A 20917-nucleotide genomic window follows, 5' to 3' on the forward strand; every position below is an offset into this window, starting at 1 on the left:
CCATTGCAAAGGTAGGTAGGCCTCGCTTCTGAAACCTCATAGCTCTCTAAGCAAGCCCGTCCTGGCACTTGTTGCACCAACGTTAAACCAGTTCAGCTTCTTTTTTTAAAATCGGAGTTCTTGCAGAGCATCTACTGGGTTTCAAAGCCTCGTAGTGTTTCCTACTCAAGGATTTTCCATTTAGGCTTCTGCTTGATCTGGTCCAACGAATGACCGAGATACAATGGAAATGTTGAGAGAGCTATATGGCAACCTGTGAATGTCTCACCGTGTGATAATAGTTGCTTGACACCTGGGCTGAAACAGTTTGTGATAGCAGCAGCTCCCGCTCGGTAGTCTGGCCAGTTTGCATCCTAACGTATGCCTAAACAAGCAGCATTTTGTTCTAGAGTGGTATTGCGGTGCTTGTTCACTTTTCCTGAATTGTCCCTGGTAGATCGTAGCTTTAACCCGAGTTGCCAACAGCTAAATTGTCGCAGCTAACGTCATTTGCCAGTGTTTTTCAATAATGTCAGTTTAGCTTCAGTGAAAGTACAGTGTTGGGTGTGCTTGTAAATTATTAACATTTAAGCAAATTGCAACCTGTGGTCACTCGTGTGTGTGTGTGTGTGTGTGTGTGGTAGCTTGTGTAGGTGAACAGAATTTTGAGCTGCAGATTTCACAGATGGTTTATTCCCACCCAGATACTCATTCTGCATTTTGGCTTTATATTAATTAAGGCTAAGGGGTTTTTTGGGGTTTTTTTAAAAAGTCATTAATAATTCTGTTCTTACGGACCAAACTGTCTACCACATGTAACTTTAATCCTGCAGTCTCTCATGCAAGTGAGGAGTTTAGCGTTAAGCTTCCCGCTCTCATAATAGTATTAGATGCTATCTTTCTCGGTGCTGTTTGCAAGCTGTTGGTGCGGTGTTGTACGAATGCTGTTGCATTAGCTAACGTTGCTTTAACAATCAGTCTTTCATCTTTGTATCTAGTGGCTTTACTTCCTTATATCTATATCTTTTTATTGTAATCTGTTCTGAAATACAGGTAGAATGTCTGCGTAACTTTTCCACTTTCGTATTCAAAGTGATAGAGGCCATGCAAAATGTTAAGATAAGTTTTTTAAAAGACATTTGTTATTCCCCTATCTTCTCATGCCTGTTACGTGGGCAGAGCAGTAACAGGGTAGTCCTAAGGGGAAGTTATGCCCTTTTTAAACCCATGGACCTCCGTTTAGGATTGCAGTGCTATTTGCCTGAGAATGATTGTTATTCATCCTAGTCATGTGGCTGACTAGAGAAATGGGTTTAGGTAAATGGAGGGAGGGCTCCCCTGGTCTAGAATGTATACAGTTTTACATTGTGCTCCTAAACTTTTTGTGCTAGAGTAACAGCATGTAGCAAACTGCTGGTGTTGCAATTACTGTTCCCCGCCCATAGCATTTATTTACTTGTATAGCATAGAACTGGGCCAGAAATCTGTCAGCACTTAGAAAGCCGACTGTCTCTCAACACCTGGATGCAATTAACATATTTTCAGTCTAACTGTGTGCTCAACAAATTGCGGAACGATAATACACTATAACAAAAAAAAACATTTCAGTCGTAAAAATTAGCCTTAAAATCCTCAGATCACAGTGAATTTGGTCCAGACACAATGTTGCTATCCTCTTCCTCCTCCTCCTTCCTGTTGCTTGTTGCCAGGCCTTGCCTCTCTCCCTGGCTGGCCTTAACCGTGGTTTACAGTCACCTAACTGTGGTTAATTCTAATTAGGTTTCTCGCTTAGTCAGGGTGTCTGGTCTCACATCAAAGTCCTATGTTTAAATCCTAGTTAAGACTGGTAGCCTGGTGACCAATGCCCCCTCTAAGCTGTGGAGTCCTGTGAGCAAAAATTCTACTTTGTGAGCTATTGGCATTAAAGTTGTGAGCAAGCCATTTGGCTGCTGCATAAATTAGTTTGCTCTGGAACCATCCTTCCTGAGCTAAGACAAAAAGGTGTGAGCCGGAGGCTAAAAAACTGCGAGCTAGCTCACACTGACTCAGCTTAGAGGAAACACTGCTGGTGACCATGAACTAGAAGAGGGTGGTGAGGTTCGAGTGCATCAGCACCTTAGAGATGAACAAGAGGGCAGAAATGCATGAACTCATCAGTCCCAGAGTCCATAGTTCCAAAAATGCCAGTGTTGCGGCTTTAATGTGGGATAATCCCATACGCTGACAGTGAAATGGTGCAATCCTAAAGACAGTTGCACCCTTCTAAATTCATTGAAGTCAGTGAGCTTGAGAAGGGTATAACTAGCTTTAGGACTGCACCGTTTCAAAATATACTGCAAAGTCTGTCTGTTGTTTTTTTAAGTTCTGAAGTGTATATTTGTTTCTTGATAATAGGGCTAGAAATGGAACTACTTGTAATGTAACTGTCCATACATTTCTCTGTTTTGTCAAGTGTCCAGCTGTTCCTTGTGTTCCTTGTTTGTGTTACATTTCATGCATGGCGATAAAGTACTTCAGTAGCTATTAGTGCTTTCACAGTATCTCCAATATCGTGTATCTAGTGCAAAGTATGTCTTTGCACTGTAATTCGGCTTTTATGCATTCCCTTTTAACACAATTTTTTTTGTTCTTCCTTTTTGCAAAATTAGAATTCCAAGATAGCTAGTTAAACTTTTGAAACATTTCCTGGCTAGCTAAACTGCATTTTAAAAAAAGAAAGAAAAAAGAGAAATCTTATAATTGCAGCATCTTATAATCCATTACACGGAGGTAACTGATAAGTACGCATCATGTTGTTTTTGTTTAGTGGATTCTGATTACAGGTGTACCCCTACTTGACAACCTTCGTTTCTTCCATTAAAATAAAGCCTTGTCTTTTTTTAAAAAATAAAAAATTGGCTTTTATTTAATGGTGTTAGAAAATCTTTAGTGATGCTTTTAGTAGATCTACATTTTGTCACTGTTTTACACCATGTTGTTCCTTCTGCCCTTCTGTTCCCTCCGTGCCCATGATTGTCCCATCTAGTAACTCTGCTGATGTCACTGGCTCCAAAACTACCTGGTTTGGATGAGAACAAGGCTGGATCCCTTGATCGGCCGATGGAGCAACAGGAGGCAACAAGCTCTGAGTCTCGAAAAGCTACACCCGCTGTTCGCAAGAAACCTCCTCTGGCTTTGCCAGTTCCTAAAAGTCCCAGTCAGACTATCTTGTCATTTCCTCGGTCACCCAGTTTTTTAAGCCCTATGAAGTCCCCGAGTCAGTATTTCCAGATCTGTTATTAAATCCAGGTTTCTCCATCCAAATAATCTTGCTTTTATAGCACCACCAACTAGATTTGTTCTGGTGTTAAGCATGTTTACTTGCTGTTGTCAGAGGATCTGTATTTTTGTATGTCTTTTTTTTTGTTATCTGTGTTGCTGTTGTTGCTGTTTAAACATCTGGCTATTTTTATTTTTGCCTGTATGTCACAAAAGTTCTTTTAGCTCATCATGCTTCAGTGTATCTCTTAACAATATATGCCAAGTGTGGCGCTCACCTGTGCACCGACGTGCAGTAAATGTTGACGATTGCAGATGCTGATACTCAGATATGTAAAGACCAAATCAAACAAAATAAAAGATTTTGAAGCAGCATCACTGTGTTAATTGTAATCTTTACTTGGGGAGGGTTTCTCCCTCAGCTGGGCACGAGAATAAGATCAGTTCTTTTCTCCAGGTGGTTGTGCTTTCTCTGTCCCCCCCCCCCCAGTGTGTAGCACTCATTGTGTGTAGTCTGATTGCACAGTTGTTGGGACTTCTGTTTCCAAAGAGATTCACAGCAGAAGGGGGACACCATGTGTATAAATGATAATACAAAAGTTTTTTAAAAATTCATTTCCCCCGATATAACTTAATGGTTTTAATCAAATGAAAAGTATTATTGGGTTGGGATGGAAGAATGCTGAATATATGAGTTACTGTGTGTAATTCTTTCTGTTTCTGGCCTTTTTATAGAGGAAGGATATGTTAAAATGTTTCTGCGTGGACGTCCTGTTACCATGTACATGCCCAAAGATCAAGTGGAATCTTATAATTTGGAAGCAAAAGCGGAACTACCGGCCAAGAGGCTTAAACTGGAATGGGTGTATCCTTTTCTCTTTTTTAAAAAATGATCATATGTTAAACTGGAAGTGGTTTACTCTTTGCAGCTGTTTAGATAATGGAGTATGGAACGTTCTGAAACGAAATCAGACATCTGTTATTTTGGGAAATGTGTACAATTTCACCAATAAAACTATCAAATCAGTATGTAAAAAAAGTAAATGTTTATCATTACCCAAAGGCCATCACTTTCTTAGTAATGATTCAGAATTACAAAAATCGAACAGGAGCCAGGCACACAATCAGTATATTAAAAAATTGAGCCAACTACATATTACAGACCAATTATGTATGTTTAAAAATGTAGTAGATAAATAAATCCTAAAAAGGCATAGTAATTCAGTCAGCAAACCTCACTATACACTTTAAAATATATCTTAAACATCAGTAAAATTACAGCTTCCTATAATTTACATAGGAGCTGCGGTGGCTCAAGTGGTTAAGACGCTGAACTGCAGGCTGTGGAAGGTCAGTAGTTCAGCAGTTCGAGACCCGGGTGCCGCAAGACGGAGTGAGCTCCCATCTCTAGTTCCAGCTCCTGCCAACCTAGCAGTTCGAAAGCAAGAAATTGCAAGTAGATAAATAGGTACCACTTCGGTGGGAAGGTAACAGCGTTCCGTGCGCCTCGGTGTTTAGTCATGCCGGCCACATGACCACGGAAACGTCTTCGGACAGCGCTGGCTCTTCGGCTTTGAAACGGAGATGAGCACCGCAACCCTAGAGCCGGATTCGACTGGCTTTTGAGCAAGGGAACCTTTACCTTTTATAGTTTACATAATATAAAATACATAGAATTCAAATTACCATATATTATTGGATACTACTTATCTACTTGATTTCTGTCAAATCGGTATTAATGGTAATGAAACTTCTGCTCTCCGTCTTTTGGTTAAGCAGCTGCAGGAAAGTTTCAGTTGAATTTAGCCTGAAGGTTATGTTTTAATAATCACAGGATTAAATTAGGCACATAGTGGAAAAGTAGGACACTACAGTTGCTAAGTATAATAACATACCAAGAACAGGTTTGTTCTCTTTACTAACAGATTAATGTATTTATAGTATTTGCACAGTTTCTAAGATGCATACAATTCTTATTAGGAAAAATTCACAGCCAGTTGGATCGTTTTTTGTAAAAATGCCACTATCACTTTGGGTTAGGTCCTAGTTGGAAAGACGGGTTACGATAGAATTTGTTTGCTCATAGAGCTAGGTTGTGGATTGTGTTCTTCAGCCGCTGGCGGTCAACCTGTTTAGCACAGATCAAGCCCACAGTACAAACTGTTGCCACACAGAATGTATGTAGGCTGTTGTGCCAACATTGTTCTTGTTCTGCTTTTCCTCTAGTCAGCTAAAGCTAAGGATCCAGGTAGCCAGGTAAGGTGGGAGCAGAAGGTCAGAGGAGAAGTCCTGCCCTGTACCAGAACCATGCCTACAGGACTCTCTGCTTATGTTCAGGAGTGCCGCAGATCCCCATTACTTCTGGGCCCCAGACTTGTCATCCATGAAGTATGAAAGAAGGCCTGGCTTTACAAAAAAGTTTCAAGAGGGCACATTACTGGCCATAGTCCAAATTCTGCTCACCACTGAAGTTGTCAGGCAAGTTGACACTGAAGAAAATGGGACTCCCTCTCCTTAGAATAAGCTCGACGTGCATGCCAGAGTTCCTGCTTGAGGTCTGGATTCGGCCCACCTACATAGTATGGATATTGCATGGTTATTGTGTTAGAGTAGTCATTTACAACGTTGATTTATCCACACAGTTGCTATAGTGTAACGATAACACAATGTCCAACTCTGTGTACGTGCAGCCTTAGATAAGCAGCTCTGCTGTACCTGCTTCTGCATTGATCTCTGGTCCTAATTTTGTCCTCGTAATTTATACTGTCATTCCTCTAAACAGCAACTTGTTACCATTTCTATCTTATTTATGGCACCTAGCACACTCTTGGTGTTAAGTGTGCAGAAACGTCTTGGGCAGAAATGGCTTGCAAGTGCTTTTCCTGTACTGAATACTTGCATACATTGTAATGTAGTGATCTTAAATGATTTTAAATATGTTTTATATTGGCGCAGGCCTCTTTGTAAGCTGCCCTGAGCCCGCGCAGCGGGGAGGGCGGGGTATACATTGAATAAAATAAATAAATAAATAAATACATTGTTCTTTGGAGCCTGGGATACCACTGTCCTTCTACGTGTGCTTCTGAGTAAGAAGCAAATCGTGTTGGATAGGTGGGGATCGGAGTTATGTGGCAACGTTGGAAGATCCTTGATTATTCAATTAGGTGCCTGCCAGCTCCTTTCCATTTCTGTATTTCCTATCTGTACTTGTTCAGAGTGTGTCAGGAAGCTGCCAAGGGCAAGTTACTCCTCTGATTATTCTTTTAGTCACAAATACCAACGATCCTTAACTATAGAACAAAGTTAGAGTCCAATGGCACCTTTAAGACCATCAATGTTATTACATAGGTAATAAATATGTTAGTTACCTATGTTGTTCCCCCCCCCCCAGTTGAACCAAAACAGATGATACCCAGGAACTAACTTGTCATTCTTTTGATCTGTTAAAAATGTGTTCTCACTGTTTTGCATGCTAATGTAACAAACCACTCCTATATATACAACTATGATACGTAATTCCATTTCATCATCTGAGGAAGTGTGCCTGCACACGAAAGCTCATACCTTGAATAAAACTTTGTTGGTCTTAAAGGTGCCCCACTGGACTCTTCACTTTGTTCTGTTGCTTCAGACCAACATGGCTACTCACCCTGATCGATCCTTAACTATTTCCCACTTGCTTCTTGCAGCTGTTTTCAAAACACAGAGTAAGAAAACATAATATGGAAAGCCACCATGGATATAATTAAGGCATCTAGTTTGTTTGTTTTTAAACTGCTTTGGGGTGACTTCATCATTCATGCTAGCTAGAAGAAATATGTGAACCGAGGCAGGTCGATTCGTCTCTGTGGGCCATCAGCAAGGCGCCCCCCTGCGTCACAGAGAGAAGCTGTTGCATTGTGTTCGGTGGGAGATAATAGGTGACATGTATTGCCACCTTCCTGTATAGATTATCTCCCATTGTGATTTGATTAGATTTGTCCGGGGTTTGCACTGATGGCAGTAGGATGAGAATCTGGCTCATTGCTAAAACACACACAGCGCAACCCCCCCTTCCCCCTTCGCAATCTTGTTTCCATCTGGCTAGTTAACACTGAGTTAATGAAAGCAATCATCCTGAACATGGGGAAATGAAATCAATCCTAGTACGAGGCATGGGGGGAATGTATTGGCTGACCTAGTGGAAGTCGCCTCCACCCAGACAATGTTTGTTTAAATGACATGTGGCCTTGAAAGTGGTTTTTGATGCTTTAGGCTCCCTCCCACACATCCTTAAAGTATTTTGAGGCCCCGACTTGGCAAAATACAGAGGACAAAGCTATGCTTCATAGAAGCCAGTTTGGTGTAGTGGTTAAGTGCGCGGACTCTAATCTGGGAGAACCGGGTTTGATTCCCCACTCCTCCACTTGCACCTGGCTGGATGACCTTGGGCAAGCTGTAGTTCTGACAAGAGCTGTTCTTGAAAAAGAGCAGTTTCTGTCAAGAGCTCTCTCAGCCCCACCTACCTCACAGGGTATCTGTTGTGGGGAGGGGAAGGGAAAGGAGTTTGTAAGCCGTTCTGAGACACCTTCGGGTATTGAAGGGCGGGGTATAAATCCAATCTCTTCTCTTCTTCTTCTTCTTGCATGAAAGTGTAGATAACATCCACCCATATCTGAACATTAGAGCTAGGAAAATGGACATAATAGTTTAGACAGTAATGGGTTGGATCCAAAGCTGGTTTCCGTCAATAGAAGGGGGAGGCCTCTTTTTGCTGATTTCCCCCTTTCTTTTCAGACTTCCTGTGTGCTGCCTATGGATTAGGGATCAACATTTCAGGGAAGACAGGAAAGTTCCATTCTGCTGGTGGAAGTGTATTCTGTTAGTGGGAGCCTACCTTTGGATCCAACCCCCTCTCTTCCCAGTCCTCAAACCAACAGCTTTGGATGATTGGGGGATATGTTGTGGGCTCTCGCCTTCTTACTTTCCTCTCTCCCCCCCATTCCCCCGACTCTGATAGTTTTGTTCTCTTCTGTTTCCTGGCAAACTGTAATCTGCTGTCATATGAGAACCAGGCTGGCGGTGGTTTGACAAACCAGAATTTTCCCGGAAACCAAATGTGCAAACCGGAATGCCCCTGTTCGTGGCAGATTACGGTTTGTGGAAACCAAAGCTTGTCTAGTTCACAAGTAAGAACAAACCATGGTTTTCCAAGAGGAAGTGGATCTGAGCACATGGAAGGAGGTGGATCTGAGGGGAAAACATGGAAGCTCACAGTTTGAGGAAAGCACGTGAACAGAGCCTATCTGGTGCAAGACACCAGTCCTTTCCAGAAGGAAGGATCTTTTTCTGTCTGTCCATCTTCCTGGAATGTTTGCTGCTTCTGTTTGTGAACATGAAGTGGGTGCCCACTGAGATTAATTGAGGAATATTTGCAGCCTGGCCCACTTACTCCTGATTTTATTAATCTCTAGATAGGTTGGTTTCCAGTCTTTTGCTTGCTACAGAACCCTCCCTAGTTAGCACTTTAGCAGGTCTTCCGTTTCAAGTGACACGCTCTTCTGCCACTCGGAACCGATCTTATCCCAGCTGACAGGGTGGAGAGCTCCGTTCAGTTCAAAGTCTAAAGTCCTAACCAGCCAGCAGATCTGATGTTCTAATTTACGCCATCACTCGGAACATTTCAGGAAAACATTTCTTTGTCTTCAAAGACTATATCCTCCCACAGATTATCCTGGTCAGGGGCTCCATTCAAGGCCTGGTGCGAACAACTCCGGCTGTCCCTGAATGGGAAACTGATGAGTACGCTCAAGACTGTTGCCCCTCTGAATACGTTTACAGACTTGAAACATTCCATTTAATGTCACATTTGTTGTATCTTAACTGAGGCACCCAGGTATGGCTACAGGGGCCGGGACTGTCGCAGCAACCTGTACCTTCTTCCGACAGGTGAAACTGTCTACTTCATTGCATCAGTTGTTGTATTGTACAACGTTGAAGAGCAGCTACAAAGACATTACACCGGTCACAATGATGATGTGAAGTGGTAAGTCTGGCCGCATCAGGGCCTTTAACACAAAACAGGAACCCTGAAACAGACAGAAAAGCTACTCTACTTAAAGGAGGATTTTTTAAAAAAAACTTCTGAAAACAAAGTTCATGAGCCCAGGTGCACATTCACCAATGAGCTGCTCGCCAACTTATTCATTTTAAATATTCGTGTCCAGCTTTTCTCCCTGCAGGGAACCAAAGCAGCTGTCAACAGCAAAAGAGTATAATAGTCTGACAGAAAACCCCCAAACAGTGTCTTGGACTGGTCCCAGATTCTGTGGCTGGCTTCTCCAAAAGCACCAGATGCAAGCTACAGGCTAAGAGCTAAGAGGCCAAGGAACCTCTGCCTCTTCCCAGCTGCTTGCACCCAAGGGCTCTCACCTCTGGCCACATCCAAGCGTTATCAGTACCTGCAACAGGACGGAGATAAGCTGAGGTGATGATGTGCAGCTGGCTAAATGTTCCCAGGCTAGCCCAGCCTTGTCAGTTCTCGGAAGCTAAGCAGGGTTGGCCTTGGTTAGTACTTGGAGGAGAGACCACCAAGGAAGTCCAGGCTCCTGACACACACACACACACAGGCAACAGCAAACCACCTCTGATCGATTCTTGCCTTGAGAACCCTACAGGGTCGCCATAAATCAACTGCAACTTGACAGCATTTAACACCACCAGCAATTCCTCTCCTGTGCTCTGCTGAGCTGTATTGCGGTTCTCTTGCTTAAAATACCTTAAATACAGAAGCAGATACATTTACAATAATTTTTATATAGAGCTTCGCTCACATTCCCTCCCCCCCACTGGTTCTTAGAACAGGGCTGCTCTACCCAGATCAGGGGGCTGCTGGAAGAGTCCTTTGCTGAGGGCCACCCGACATACTCATGGCTGAAGTGACATTTCATTAGGGGGTGGGGGTGGCAGCATTTCTGGCTCCCAGCCCATTTTACAAAATATCGTGCCTAAAGAATTCTGCATTCTTTTCTTCCTTTTTTTCTGTTCTTTTTGCTTTCACTGTTGACGGGGCTTGTAAAATCTGAGTTTAACAAAGCTTTCTCTTGCAGCCTCGCTGTCCACCCAGACAGGATCACCATAGCAACTGGCCAGGTTGCAGGAACATCTAAGGATGGGAAAGTGAGTCAGCCTGGTGGTTTGGAATCAGAGTTTTTGGTTTGTAGGGACGTGCGTGTTTGACCAGAAGCCCGCAGCAGCCCTTGTGGCATGTGACCCTCCGCAGAAGGTTTTGGAGCTATGTCAGGGGGGAGGGATCCGCTTGGGGAAAATGGAAGAGGGGAAAGATCGTCCCGTGCATACTTCTTCCACCTATAGGATCCAACCTCCATTTGTCAATCCTTATTGTCTCCAAATGGGAACCCGTATGTCACAGATTCTTGCTTAGTTCAAAAGATCTTAAACCCTTCAGTTTAGGATGATTTTGTTTAAAAAATCTTCCTAGTCTGCAGGCCACGCCTGCTGCTGAGGCTTCTTCGTGAAATTCTTCGATATTTGCTAAACAAAATGCTTAGAATCAGGTTTGGGTACTCATTTAAAAAAAAAACCAATCTTTTTGGGTAACTAGAACGATGGCTGTTTTGCTTATAGACAGAACAAAGTTGAAGTCCAGTGGCACCTTTCAGACCAACGAAGTTTTATTCAAGATATAAGCGTTCATGTGTATGCATGCTTCTTCAGATATTGAAGTATAAAAAGGTAAAGGTAAAGGTTCCCTTGCTCAAAAGCCAGTCGAATCCGACTCTAGGGATGCGGTGCTCATCTCTGTTTCCAAGCCGAAGAGCCAACGCTGTCCGAAGATGTTTCCAGGGTCATGTGGCCGGCATGACTAGACACCGAGGCGCGTGGAACGCTGTTGCCTTCCCACAGAAGTGGTACCTATTTATCTACTTGCAACTTCTTGCTTTCGAACTGCTAGGTTGGCAGGAGCTGGGACCGGAGATGGGAGCTCATTCTGTCATGCAGCACTTGGATCTTGAACTGCTGAACTACCGACCTTCCAGTCTGCAATTCAGCGTCTTGACCACTTGAGCCACCACAGCCCCTACTGAAGTATGCTTGCACACAAAAGCTTCTCCCTTGAATAAAACTTCGTTGGTCTGAAAGGTGCCACTGGACTCAACCTTTATTCTGCTGCTTCGGACCAACATTGCTACCCACCGGAATCTTGCTTTTAGAGAAACCAGCTCTCTTCATTGCCTGCACATGTCAGTAGGCAAATCTGTAGACTGTGTCAGTCTCCTGCGTGTTTTGCTACGTTTCCAAAGATTGCTCTCTAGTGGTTCCAGAAATGCATTGCAATCTTGATAATAAAATACAATGTTTTTTCAAAGTCGGCTGTTGCCATAGAAGAGAACTAGGATACAACAAAAGGGAAACAAACCCAACCTGAAAATCAAGTGTGGTACTCAAGAGACTGAATAGCAAGAACATTAAAAAATATAAATATTTATTGCACAGTGCACCAGATTCGAGTCCACTAGCACCTTAGAGACCAATAAGTATTCCAGGGTATAAGCTGTCAAGAGTCAAACTTTGTTTGTCTTTAGCAGCTACTGGACTTGAATATTTTAGGTTGGTACTGTTATTTCCATGGTGTAAAAGGAAGGGGGGAGGAAACGTGAGATTTTCAGAGGTCATTTTGGGGGGATCGCAGTTCCCCCGTGTGAGGTACGGGGGGCGGGGCACATGACGAAGCCCCGCCCACTGCTTCCAGCCGCCCCGCTTCCGGCCCTCATTCAGCCAGGAGGAGGCAGGAGAAAGTGGAGCTGCAAGGCCGGCGGCGGTGGCCGGGACGCTTGGTGGCGGGGTGTGTGGCCTTATGACACACTTCCGGTGATGTCAGGGGGTGTGGCCTTATGACACACTCCCGGTGATGTCAGGGGGTGTGGCATATGCTAATGAGTTATGCTAATAAGTTCCCCTAGCTCTTTTTCTACGAAACGACCCCTGGAGATTTTTATCAGTAATGTATTGGTTCACAGCTTATTCTGTTAGCCATGTTACCATTCCTACTGTTCATTGTGTCTGGAGCCTTTTGCTCTATGACGGGCTATCCGTTTAAGCAAAGAGCTTGCTGTATTTCGAATCAAATTTCCACTGAACAAAATCAGACTTTATGTGACCTTTTGTGGGAATGAATTCCTTTTCTATTTAACATTAGGGAACATGGATTGGGCCTACTGTCCTACTTGCTTGTGAATGCATGAAGAGGTGTCCCTCTTTTTCACCGCTACATTAAATAGCGTTCAAAAGTGCATTTCCAGCGTGCTCAAAAGTACGCTTCCTATTCCCCAGTCTATGTGAAAGGTTGTTTTTTTCCCAGCCTGACCGCTGCTTTTTGCTTTATTTGTTCACTTCCTTCAGCAATTACTACCCCATGTCCGTGTTTGGGACTCCGTTACTTTGAATACTCTCCACGTCATTGGAATGGGGTTCTTCGACAGGGCAGTCACGTGCATTGCGTTTTCCAAATCGGTGAGTCATATTTCCTGTCTTGTTAAGTGGCTGAGTGTGCTTTTGAAGACAGATATATGCTTCTAAAAATTAAGATCAGTGGATTGGTATCCAGACGGAATTTTCCATCTGCAGAAGAGCACTGTCCTGCCTCCTCCCCTTCCCATTGCCCTCCGCCACATGGTTCTCCAGGGGGGACAGGGGACCCCAAGGAACGACATGGGGGGGGGTCCGGCAGCAGGAAACGGGAAACCTTGAGGGACCCTATTTGAACAGAAAGCCTGCCTAGAAATGTTTTAAATAGATGAAAAAAAAATGGGTTGAAATTGCTGCTGTTGTCTGGGTCCAGCCCAGCAGGCCCAACTCAGTGGGAAGGCTTCCTCTGCAAACAAGTGCATTTTCTGTGAAACTCTTACTCAGTGTACTTTCTGCAGGAAGCTTTATGGTGGATTGCATCAAATACTGCTTTACCTTATTCAAGCAAACTTCCGTGACCAAACTCGTTCTGTTTCAATGAAATACTGTAAGAACATAAGAGAAGCCAGTGTTGGATCAGGCCAATGGCCCATCCAGTCCAACACTCTGTGTCACACAGTGCCCAAAAATACCAGGTGCCATCAGGAGGTCCACCAGTGGGGCCAGGACACTAGAAGCCCTCCCACTGTTCCCCCCCCCCCCCAAGCACCAAGAATGCATAGCATCACCTGCCCCAGCCTGTGAGTTCCTATCTATACCTTGTGGCTAATAGCCACTGATGGACCTCTGCTCCATATGTTTATCCAGTTCCCTCTTTAAGCTGTCCATGCTTGTAGCCGCCGCCACCTCCTGTGGCAGTGAATTCCATCTGTCTTTAATTAAGAAGAGCTTAAACCGGATGGAAGTTTCCAAACAGAGGGATTTTACCTTTCCTTGGTAAAGCTCTGTCCATTTCATATATGAAACAATTCCCTCATTCCTCCCTCTGTCCCTCAGTTGTAGGTGGTTTTCGAACAGAGATGGGCTAGTGTGGTTTCCTTGTTACTGGTACAGCTGCCTGGACAGTGCAGCATCAATGGGGCTTTGACATGGCAGGTTTTCCTGCCCCAGCAGTGGCCCTGGCAGCGATCAACGGGCCCCCTCCACCAGCACCACCAGGGCTTTTCAGGGTTTTTTTAAAGAATCAGTTGAATATCATTGTAGAAATATGTGTAATAGGTTCTCTGAATTCTCAGCTTTCATTAAAAAAAAAAAAGATGAGTCTTTATGGCCTTCTGTTGCAGAGTTCTGCATTGGAAAAAGAAAGCTGGGAATTCTGCGAATCTGTCACACATATTGTTATAACATTATATTGATATACCAATACTTGATTGCCAGGTGTTTTTTTTTAATTCCTCCAGTGATGGGAGGAGGACATAGTTGCCATGGGGACAAGTGCCCAGGAAAAATAGGTGTCTTGGGAGACTGGGGCAGGGATCTTCCCAAAACGTCACAGCAAAGCAGGTTTGAGAAAGATCAGAGCAAAGTCGGGAATACCCTGGAAAGTGCGTGAATGCACTGTGGTGCTGCCGGGTGGGGTGGGGGGATACCTGCTTCCCAACAGCATCAAACCCATAACAAATAACCTCTATGGGAATGGCCTTTGTCTCTTAACCTTAATGGTGTCGGTCGAACCATCAGTGCATGGACATTTTCCCATGTTCCTGTCCATTCCTGCAGGCCCTCTCAATTGCCTTCCTGAGATTGCAAGGTCCATTCGGAGGAATAGTGGTGTAGTTTGGTGGACTGGAGTGAGTGTACCTTAAAATGTGACCCATGTTGTATTTTAACTATGCCAATAAAGGTTGACTGACTGACTGGAGTGAGGAGAAACAAGAGGATGACTTCTACCTCTACCCTCAGTGGAACTGCATTTGACAGAGAGGAAGGAAGAATGTTTTCACATTCCTCTGTCCTTCCCCACTCTAGAACCCCCGACCCTTGCAGCTCTTCCTCTGGGTGGGTCTGCAGTCCTGGAAATAATCTTCCTGGGGTCCAGTAGGGGTCTGCAGGAACAGAGGGGGATGTGGGAAAACTCAGCGTTTCATGCACACTGGTGAGGATCCTGCCTATGGCTCCCTGTACCCACTTCCACTGAAAGATGCCATGGTGTTCTGATAGGTTCAGAACTCCCAGCTGGGAATTGGTAATGCCGGTCATTTCAATAAATTACTTACCTGTGTAAGTGGTTGTGTGTTATGGAATCATCAATGATTTATTTCAGAATGGAGGAAGTAACCTTTGTTCGGTGGATGATTCCAATGACCATGTGCTTTCAGTGTGGGACTGGCAGAGAGAAGAAAAGCTTGCAGAAGTCAAGGTACTGTTTGAGAAGATGTTTAGTGTACTGCTTAATATCTGAGGGCCTTTTGTGAATAATTGTGAATTATTGCCATCCGTTCTCTCACAGCTGTCCTCTCGCATATTCTCTCACTTGCATCCAGCCCGAATTTTATTGCTTTTATTTTATTTTATTCATGATTATAGTAGAGCAATTACAAAATATCAGTTATTTACAAGCGTCCCACATCTCCCCACCTGAGCCTGCATTGCTGGGAGGTTGGGGTATAAATTGAAGGAAATAAATAAATAAAATAAATAAACTTGTGATTCATGAATGCTTCCAGAGAATCCCAGCAGCTGCTAGAAAAACAAGAACTGATTAATTAAGCGGGAAGGAGAAGGGTAGGAGGAAAATTTCAGGGGGCAGTACCCCTAAAAAACTTGAATAGCACTTTGGCTGGCCATATTGGATTGCTTGGCACTGTAGTTGCACTTACAATTTTTAGAAAGTCACCACAAATGAGATGTGAAGAAAGCTGGAAAAGCGAAAACACTGGAATGAAAAGAGAGTCTCTAATGACATTGTTAACATAGAGGGAATAGGGAATGGCAATTTCAGACTAGATGGCTAATGCGGAAAGAAAACTAGCTTATCTGCCTCTGGGCTGAACAAGGAAGTTTTACACTGATGAACAGCACACTCTTGTATCAGTTATTTGTTGGGGAAAATACAGACTGGCATGAGCTCAGTGAATGGCTCTGAACTACCTGTTCTTGCCTGATTGGAACAAGAGTATAGTGTATGACTGGACTGGATGCGGAGCAAATGGTGCTCATTAGAGCCTCTCTCGTCTTTAAGTGTTCCTGAGCTTTTCTGGGGCTCTACAGAGCCCCCAGTACCTCGATGTTGAAAAAAGGCATATGTTTAACCATGCAGTTTAAAGCAGTGTTTACAACCCTCTAAGCCCATTGACTTCAGTGGCCTCAGAAGGGTGTAATATTGCTTAGGACTCTAGCAGGTGGCCACACACATGTAGAACATGAGCCCAGGATCAGCCACGTACTAGTCATCAAAATTTTTTTAAAAAACCTTTGCTTGGTTAAATTTTGTAATAATCAGTGTACTTTTCTTGGTGAGTAAATTTATTGAATAAATTTAAAACATACAGACCAAATAAGGCACAAAACTTCCTCCTCAGCCCTTATATGCTTCGAGCAATATAGCCTGGATCGATTTGTTTTCTTCTAATTAAAAAAATCCATTAATCTGTTCTTAAAGCACCTGAAGCTATTCTTGGCACTCTTTTAAGTTGTCCATTAGTGTTTTCCCATGTTGTTACCAAAATCCTAAACCAATTTTTATCATCTTCTAGTGCTCTAATGAAGCCGTATTTGCCGCGGATTTTCATCCTACGGACACGAATATAATTGTTACATGTGGGAAATCGCATCTTTATTTTTGGACGCTAGAAGGGAATTGTCTTGTTAAAAAGCAAGGACTGTTTGAGGTAAAAACGCTACGTTCTCAGTGGCTTTTTTTCTAGGATTAGTTCTCACGTGCTAGAATCCTGCAGCCAGATAATAGGCTGGATAGTTTAAGTCGGTATGTGAAATTCAGCCTCCTCCCTGATTTTCAGTCTCCTCCCTCTGATTTTAGGGCCCCCTGATCTGGATAGCCAAGGTTAGTCTGATCTTGTCAGATCTTGGAAGCTAAGCAGGGTTGGACCTGGTTAGTATTTGGATGGGAGACCACCAAGGAATACGGGAGTCATGACGCAGAGGAAGGTAATGGCAAACCACCTCTGAACGTCTCTTGCCTTGAAAACCCTACGGGGTTGCCATAAGTCAGCTGCAACTTGACAGCAAAAAGCAAAAGGATTTCCAGGTCACAAGACTCCAATGAAGCCACAGGTGCCAGTACTGGTCTGCCACAGTCTAGACTCTAGATGCTAGCAACCACTCTCATGGACCTACCCTGCATAGCATGCGACCCTCCTGAACTTTATGTATGCAAGTGTCCTCAAGTTATCGGAAGGTATCTCAAGGTATCTAAAGTGAGCAGTCACTCGGGAAAGCTCATGCTGTAGCACAAATTTTGCTAGTCTTTAAGGTGATACTGGACTCTGTTCTACTACTACAGACAGATTAACACAGCTACCCCATTTTGATCTGTCCTCAAGTTGTAACTGATTTATGGTGACTGTAGCAAGGGGCCTTCAAGAAAGTGAGAAGCAGTGGTGGTTTGCCATTGTTCTCCTCTGCCTGGTCTTTCATCCAAGCACCAACTCCGCTGAGTGCATGCTTTGCATTCAGCAAATCCAAGGTTCCAAGCCTGGTAAAGGATTTGGGTTAGCAAATATTAAGAAAGATTTTTTTTTCACTGAGATTTTGGAAGGCTGCTGCTAGTCAGAGTAGACAAATCTGAACAGGGATAGGCAAATGGCCCCACCTGATGTAAGGCATCATATTTTCATATATAATTCATTTGTACAATGCATTTCGTTTAAAATAATTTACTTCAGATTTTTCTTATTCAGTTACTAAAGTTAAAACTTTTGTGCAACTTAAAAACTCTTAAATTAAGCTGATAAAAACCTGTAAAGCCTGTACATTCCTGATTGTTGATTATTTCTTCTGATTTTTAAACTAAGGTGGGGGGAGAAAATGTGCAAACTTAGTATTGTTAATACACTTCGTAGTTCTAAACGATAAAAAAATATGGAAGAAAGATAAATTTACTGTATGGTTTCATAAATGTGTTAAATATCTTATCGTGCAGAAACAAGAGAAGCCAAAGTTTGTCCTCTGTGTAACCTTCTCTGAAAATGGTGATACAATCACAGGAGACTCGAGTGGAAATATCTTAGTTTGGGGAAAAGGTAAGAAGAGGATGAACTTCCAAAACAATACGCTACCCTGAATTGCATTGCAATATGATAACACTTCCTGTTGTCGGAAATGAGAAAATCATAGCTGTCAATAATTACAATAAGTCTGTTGTCTCCGTGGAATCACTGAGAACAAAAATTCTTAATCCCAGATTTAAGCAAGTGCTTATAGAAGTTTCCTAGAAAAGATAGCTGCAAGAGAGCAGAGCTGAAATGAGTGTGGGTTAAGCCCTTTTCATGAACATTTCCATCCTTTGCAACAAGCTGGTGATTGTGAATAGGGCTGCAGACGACAAAGGTGAAAGGCCTATTCCGAGTGATTGCAGGAAACACTGTACTCGCTCTAAAGTGGCTTTGTGATGCCATCATATAGTTACATTGGATTGGCTGTGTAATATCATGTCATTGTCATCCTAAATTTATGATTCCTGATTCGCTGGAAGTAGTTAATGTTTAGGGGAAAGGATGGTGCCAGCGCTTCTGAAGCTGCTACTGTGATGAGCAGCAATCAGGTACAAAACAGTGCAAGAAAGGTAAGCGTAGAGGAAGAAAGGAATGAGAATATTTCAGAGCTTCCAAAACTCCTTCATTTTTGCACCAGTAGTGTTCACTTGCAAACACTCAGTGTAGCGTAGACTGAAAGAGCCGTGTGTTCCACTCTGTATTGCCCAATGTTAAATTGCTGTCTGCAGGCTTGAACAGTCAAGCTTCTGAGTATATTCTATCAATGCACCTGACAATTAGGAGAAAGAATAAGAAAGAAAAGAATGCAGTACCTGTCTCAGTTATTTATTCTTAGCATTCCACAATTAAGAAGGATACATTTACACACTAGTCTCCTATTTTGACATATTTATTTGCTCCACTGTGTCCCCACCACCACCACAATTAAATCCAAACAAATAGGGACCATATTAACTTAGCTTGTTATTCCTGTTTGGTCTTTGCATCTGTTAAAACATCTTAATTATATTGTATGCTAATTTGCTGTTCAGCATCTGCCTATATGTATGGACTGTTAACTTCCATTTCAACGTATCTGAGGAAGTGTGCGTGCACACAAATGCTCATACCTTGAATAAAACCACTGGGCTCAAAATTTGAGTCCAGGTGCCACTGGACTCAAAATTTGTTGCACCTAAGACCAGTTTAATTATGGTAACATAGCCACAGATCAGAAATGTTGTTTCTCTGAACCAAGGCTTTTTGAAGCACAGAGAGAACTAAATGGATGATTAAATAAAGTACTGCTGCTTTATTATTAGCTTCTTTTCTCCCTATGTCTAGGTACCAACAGAATAAGCTCTGCAGTCCAAGGCGCCCATGAGGGTGGCATTTTTGCACTATGTATGCTGCGGGATGGAACGCTTGTGTCTGGAGGCGGAAAAGACAGAAAGCTCGTATCGTGGAACGGGAATTACCAAAAACTTCACAAAACTGAGGTGCTGCTCATGGCCTTTGAAGACAGTTCTCTTAATTTTTTTATTAGAGTGATTTTTTTTTTTTTGCAGCCTGAGTTCCATTTCTTGTCACATTACAAAAGACAATGAATAGCACTGTGTCTTAATAGGAATAAAATATAAAATCAGAAGGTTCCTGTAATGCATCCGTTTTGAGGGATGTCAGTCATCTGGAAAATCAAATCTGTGTTCAGGAATAGTTTTGCTTTAAAAATGCAATCAGTGTTTAAATAAATTATTTGCAAATTGGTCAGCACAAGTGCTAAAGATTGCTCTGAAGTGCAGGGCAAAGAGGAGAAGAGCTGCTTACATCCGTGGTCAGAAGGACTGGCACGCTTACAGTTTGAGGCTCTACCTTCTGACAGCCTCCAGGCATTGTCTGTATATAGCCCTTCTGCTCCGAGGATCACCTGTCTATAGGTGTTCAGCTCAGCCAACTTCTTTAAAACATGACAGTAATAGGCAGGGCCGACTCACTCACTAGGCGAACTAGACTTTCACCTGCGGTGGGGACATCATGGGGGCGTGAACTGAGCCGCCCTCCCCCCCGCCAAATGCTCGCACCGCGTGCCCTGGCCATCGCTGCCTCTTCGCTCCCCTAATTCCTGACGTGACCGCCCTCCCTCCCTCCACCCGGGTCGCGAGGGGCGCAGCGAGGCTCCTGCTGCCGCCCGCCCACGCCCAGCATGGTTTTCTGGGCACCCCCGGCAAGGGGAGTGAACTGTGCGTGGTGGCAGCAGCGGCACTTGTGGACCAAGGGCTGGCCTCGGGTGAGGTGGGGGGAGACGGAGTGGGAGGGGGAGGCGTGGGGTGGCTGGGCGGTCGAGAGGAGAAGCCAGTGGGCCTCGGGAGCAGCTCCACGGGGGAGATCTCCACTCCGGCCGGGGAAGGCAGGCAAGGAAGCGCCCCGCCTGCCTGCCCGCCTGCCTGTTCCCCTTGGAGAGGAGCTCGCCAAGTTCTCCAGCAGGGAAACTCTCAGTCTGGGCGACGCTCCCAACCTCCCCCCCCCCGAGGGCGAAGGGGCAGAGACTGTGGAAGAGAACACCACAGGAGTTCAGGAGGTGAGGGTTTACCTCGCCTCTCTCGACTGAAAAGTCGCACGGGGCGGGCTCAGCCGAGAGAACACCCCCAACCATGCAAAGTCAGGGCATCCACAGCAGATTTTCTTGAGCTGATTGTCTTTGGATGGGCGAAAGGAGAGACAAAACGCCCGCAAGCTGACTCCTTCCTCTGCAGTCCCAGGGCCTGAAGCAAGTTCTTCCGAACCCCCCTGACCTTGGCTTGATCTGCCCATGGCAAAAGCCCGAGTAGAGGAACGCTTTGTTGTCAGGCACTCCACTGGCTAAATGCGGCTTCAGCTGCAAGAAGGGAATTCTTCTCCGAGGGGGCGGTGGTTTGGCCGCACGGCATGCCTGCTGGAAGGGCACCGGGCTGGGCAGAGCTATGCAAAGAGGCCTCCCCTTTCCCCTCCTCTAGCTCATCTCCGGGTTCCCGTCCCCCCCCCCCCTTCACGCACCCCCGCGATTCCGGGGGCACGGCCCT

At 44.2% G+C, this 20917-nt stretch overlaps 1 protein-coding gene across 2 annotated transcripts in view; it reads left to right on the plus strand.

The window, feature by feature from the left end:
- EML1 (echinoderm microtubule associated protein like 1) overlaps window positions 1-20917 on the plus strand; it is a 200886-nt gene that overhangs the window by 152767 nt on the left and 27202 nt on the right. For both annotated transcript variants that reach the window (XM_015424450.1, XM_015424449.1), the window contains exons 6-13: window positions 3973-4102; window positions 9113-9262; window positions 10326-10395; window positions 12640-12750; window positions 14969-15064; window positions 16401-16535; window positions 17807-17906; window positions 19203-19357. In XM_015424450.1, coding sequence (XP_015279936.1) covers window positions 3973-4102; window positions 9113-9262; window positions 10326-10395; window positions 12640-12750; window positions 14969-15064; window positions 16401-16535; window positions 17807-17906; window positions 19203-19357 — 947 coding nt within the window. The remainder of the gene's footprint in view (window positions 1-3972; window positions 4103-9112; window positions 9263-10325; window positions 10396-12639; window positions 12751-14968; window positions 15065-16400; window positions 16536-17806; window positions 17907-19202; window positions 19358-20917) is intronic.

Source organism: Gekko japonicus, unplaced genomic scaffold, assembly GCF_001447785.1.
Source record: "Gekko japonicus isolate JY-2015 unplaced genomic scaffold, Gekko_japonicus_V1.1 scaffold44, whole genome shotgun sequence".
Taxonomy (NCBI): domain Eukaryota; kingdom Metazoa; phylum Chordata; class Lepidosauria; order Squamata; family Gekkonidae; genus Gekko; species Gekko japonicus.